Source organism: Tupaia chinensis, unplaced genomic scaffold, assembly GCF_000334495.1.
Source record: "Tupaia chinensis unplaced genomic scaffold, TupChi_1.0 Scaffold000161_1, whole genome shotgun sequence".
Taxonomy (NCBI): domain Eukaryota; kingdom Metazoa; phylum Chordata; class Mammalia; order Scandentia; family Tupaiidae; genus Tupaia; species Tupaia belangeri.
Window position 1 is genome coordinate 2,627,750 of NW_006159632.1, and position 4,556 is coordinate 2,632,305.

General features: G+C 51.3%; 1 protein-coding gene across 1 annotated transcript in view; it reads left to right on the forward strand.

Moving 5' to 3' along the window:
- Window positions 1-2,641, forward strand: part of IRF2BP2 (interferon regulatory factor 2 binding protein 2) — a 9,714-nt gene extending 7,073 nt beyond the window's left edge. Inside the window, exon 2 of the mRNA XM_014586814.2 lies at window positions 603-2,641. Coding sequence (XP_014442300.1) covers window positions 603-1,318 — 716 coding nt within the window. The 3' untranslated portion in view covers window positions 1,319-2,641. The remainder of the gene's footprint in view (window positions 1-602) is intronic.
- The last annotated feature ends 1,915 nt before the right edge of the window (window positions 2,642-4,556 follow it).

A 4,556-nucleotide genomic window follows, 5' to 3' on the forward strand; every position in this document is an offset into this window, starting at 1 on the left:
TGGGGGCCCGCGGGGCCAGCGGGTCTAAAGCAGGTAGGGGCGGCTGTGGAGCGAGGGGGACGGGGGCGAGGGGTCGCGGAGCAGAAGAGGGTGGCGCGTCGCCGGCGCCGGCCCCCCCAGCCCAGGGACAGCAGGCACCGCTTCCTGGCCCGCCGAGGCGGAACCAGCGCGGTGGCAGCGTGTGGATGTGCTGAAGCAGCACGGCAGAGATGAGTCAGGCGGGCTCTGGCAGGGTTGGCTCTCCCCGCACATTCTCGCATGGGACCATGAGGGCGCCAGTCGCCTTTTAACCCGCTGGGGGACTGCAGTCACGTGCACAGCCCCGACTGGGGTCCATGCATGCCTGGGCCCGAACAGAACCGACAACCGTAGGCGGGGCCTCCCGGGGCTCTGCTTTGTTAGGCCCCTGTGCTCCTGCCTCCGAGCCCCACAAGCCCCAGTGCCTCAGCTGCACTCTGACCCCCGTGTTTTCCCAGTGAGCTTTTGGGGAGTAGAGATTGTGCGATGGGTTTCGGGTCACTTTAGTAAGAGAAAGGCCCTTTTCAACGCATCCGTTTACCCCATGTGTTTTTCCTCTCTCTCCTTTGTTTTTATTTTTCCAGTTGCAAGAACAGCAAGGAAAAGGAAGCCTTCTCCAGAACCAGAAGGTGAAGTCGGCCCCCCTAAGATGAACGGGGAGGCCCAGCCTTGGCTGTCCACGTCCACGGAAGGGCTCAAGATCCCCATGACGCCCACATCCTCTTTTGTGTCTCCACCGCCACCCACTGCCTCGCCTCATTCCAACCGGACCACACCGCCTGAAGCGGCCCAGAACGGCCAGTCCCCCATGGCAGCCTTGATCTTGGTGGCAGACAATGCGGGGGGCAGTCACACCACGAAAGACGCCAACCAGGTTCACTCCACCACTCGGAGGAACAGCAGCAGCCCGCCCTCCCCATCCTCTGTGAACCAAAGAAGGCTGGGCCCCAGGGAGGGCTCTGGCCAGGGCGCCGGGAGTGCTGGAGGACTGGAGCCCGCGCATCCCACCAGCCTCCCGGACTCCTCTCTGGCGACCAGCGCCCCCCTGTGCTGCACCCTCTGCCACGAGCGCCTGGAGGACACCCACTTCGTGCAGTGCCCGTCGGTCCCTTCGCACAAGTTCTGCTTCCCTTGCTCCAGACAAAGCATCAAGCAGCAGGGAGCCAGTGGGGAGGTCTATTGTCCCAGTGGGGAGAAGTGCCCTTTGGTGGGCTCCAGTGTCCCCTGGGCCTTCATGCAGGGGGAGATCGCAACCATTCTCGCTGGGGATGTGAAGGTGAAAAGAGAGAGAGACTCGTGACTTCGCGCTTTCAGAAAGCCCATTGATACCCTTACTAAAACTGCTTGAATTGTACATACACCTCCACATATATATATATCCAAGACAAGGGAGATGTAGACTTCATAAACATGGCTGTATAATTCTGATTTTTTTGAATACATTGTGTTTCTATATTTTTTTTGACGACAAAAGGTATGTACTTATAAAGGCATTTTCTTCTTTTGTTAACATTATTGGCATATCTGTGCTTTATTACCCTGGTGACAGTTACCGTTCTATGTAGGCTGTGACTTGCGCTGCTTTTTTAGAGCACTTGGCAAATCAGAAACGCTTCTAGCTGTATTTGTATGCACTTATTTTAAAAAGAAAAAAAAAAGCCAAATACATTTTCTGACATTGTAAGATTGCCTTACCGTCTGTTCTTTATTGCTGGCCACCTCAGGCTGGAGGCCAGTTGGTGGAGAAAGGGTGCAGGTGAGCGGAAGGGGCACTGAAGTGGGCACTCCACTGGGAAATGCCACCAAGTGTACCCCAAAACGTCGTCTTCTCAGAGGACTAGGACAATAGATTTTGAATCTCTGTTTTGTTCTTAAAGTTTAGTTCTTGGAATATTGCGAGGTGCTGCTGAGGATTGCATTCTGTTCGGAGGGTGATTTTTCGAAGGCAGAGTTGACCACTGTTCACTGTCCACGTGATCAGTTGTAAGATTGCGAGGCTGCTCGTTGGTTGCATAACGCACAGGCCAGTGCTGAAGGCGGTCAGCATGGGCGGCGGCGTGTACACATGGCACTGCCACCTCTGAGCAGAGCCCAGCTCTGCAGCGCCACCTCATCCTTCCAGACACCCCAAGCTCGGGTGTTCTTGCTGTTGTCCTCTCCTTTGGAAGTTGCCGAGAACTCGCAGTCCAGGCGAACTCGGAGATCGTGGGACCGGTCTCGTTTCTGTTCCGTGTTTTGTTTTTATCATTTACCTGTCGTGCAGTTGCTGTTGATACTCTCACCTACACCGTCCCTAGGAGTGCTGAACACAGTGTGGTACAGTGACAGCGAGAGCCCGGCGCTGCCAGCACTGCCCATGGCATGTAGTGGCAGCCCAGACGTGGGTGGGGAAACCTGTAATTTCCTTCTGTCATGTGTTTGAAAAACCAAGTGAATAATAATACTGTTTGTGGGAAAAAATGTAAACTAGTGAAAATGAAAGAAATGAAGGGTTTTACACAATAGGCCCCACCTCTCAAACTATTTTTAGAAGCCTTTTGTAAACTAATTTCTTTTGATCACTATTTCACATCAGTAAAATGATTTTCTTTTAAGACCAATAAATACTTGGTTATTAGAAATAGCTGTCTCACAGTGATGCTGGTTTTTCTTGCGTGCTGCTGTGATTTAACGTTGACAGAAACCCTGCTGTACGTCGGGAGGTTCGGGTGTTGTAACTGGGCCTTCCCACTAGGCCGAGTGATGGCTTCACGGTCTGACAGTTCTGTCGTTCTCAGTCTGGCCTCTCAATCTGAAGAGAGGTCATTACCAGCTGTGGATTTCTTTTCCATTGCAAGTTTGGCGTTTTAGGTTGCTCAGAATATCTTTTAATGGTCAAGTTACCAACACTCGACATCAGATACTGCACCGAACACGGAGTTTTTTCGTGATGTTTTTAACGAGTGCACCTCGGCAGTGCCAGGCAGGTGGCCTTGCCAGTCACGGTTGTCTTCCAAGCAGACTTGCGTGATTAACCAGTGTATTTTCACTGTTTTCAACTCGGATCACACTGGCCCCTTAGGCGAGGGCACACGTGCAGAAGCAGTGGATTCCACATGCCGTAAAGACGTCTGGGAAGAATTCACCTGTCATGGTCTGCTGTGTAAACGCGTAGCTAAGGCACTTTGTTATATGTGGAATTTGACCTCATAGATGTTAAAACTCGGCCAGTCCTCTGACCCAGTTTGTGGTAGCTATCTCTATGTGGTAGCTTTCCCATCTTAATACACATCAGCCTTCCCAAAAAAGTGAATGCAGAAGCGTCCCGTGGTCTTAGACACCTGCCCAGCCGTGGAGGGGGCAGCCTGTGGTTTCTCTGCTGGGGCTTACGGGGAAGAACAGACAGCTTGCGGGGATGCGAACTGAGGTTCCTGCTGTCCGAGAATAAGACCGGCCTGGTTCTGATCGGCCCTTGGATGGCCTTCCTGGAAGGCTTACGACTGGAAAGAGCTGATCTGGGTTATTTTCCTGGCATTCTATTAAGTTAAAAAGTTAACATTGCAGCATGGGGTCAAACGTCCGTTGTACCTGTTGACAATGCAGAGATTCCCCACAGCTGGGTAAAAATGTCAAAAACCTGTACTTGGAGCAGGATCAGATTTCAGATCCTAGTTGTTCAGCTGTGCTTTTTAATACTCAGAACTAATAGGGGGTGGGGTTTCAAAGTGTTCTCTTTTGCTTTAAGAATTTATAGAATTTAACAGACGTACTGTCCCCTCGTGTGGCCTCACGTTTAGTCAGAACGCACACATGGTTTACAGCTTTTACTATGTACCTTTCCTTGGCCACCAAGTATTTCCAAAAGTGTGCCACTTTTTAACCTTTACATTTTTTTTAAGTTGAAGGTGATACTTTTTCTATCTGTGATGAAACTTGTGTCAGCCAGCTGAAGGGGGTGTAGCTCAGATTATCAACACTACATTTTCAAGTCATGCTATGGAAACCACCTGCAGTCTGTCATTTGTCAGATTTACAGTACCTTTTTTCTTTAACTTTTAGCATTAAATAAAAATAAAATTGGGAGCACTGAACATTTTCTGAGTTTTTTTTTTTTTTCAAGTTGAGAATGGCTGTTTTAACCACTAATGGCAGCGTGACTGAAGGACCACCTGGGGTTGCGCCGGGACTGGACTGGGCCTGCAGGAGCAGGACAGGTCAGAAAAGATGGGACAAAAAGGCACCCAATAGTAGAAACAAGAAGTGCCAGGGACTGGGGAAAAGGCCCCTGGAGAGGGGAGAGACGGAGCCAGCACTCCCTTGCTTGCTGTGCCCAAGGGTAGGCGAAGGGAGCAGATGCTGGCACCCTGCAAAGACCCCGGGCCTGGAGCTGCCCTTGGCAGGGCTTTGGAGTGGAACAGCCATGTTGGGCCCTAGGACGTGCGCTGAAGACCCAGGGGGAACAAAACAAAAAGGCCTGCACTCTGGAAGCTTCGGAATGAAGCGAGTCCAAAACCGTGTGTGCTTTGTTGACATCCCAGGACTGTGTTTATAAATAGCCA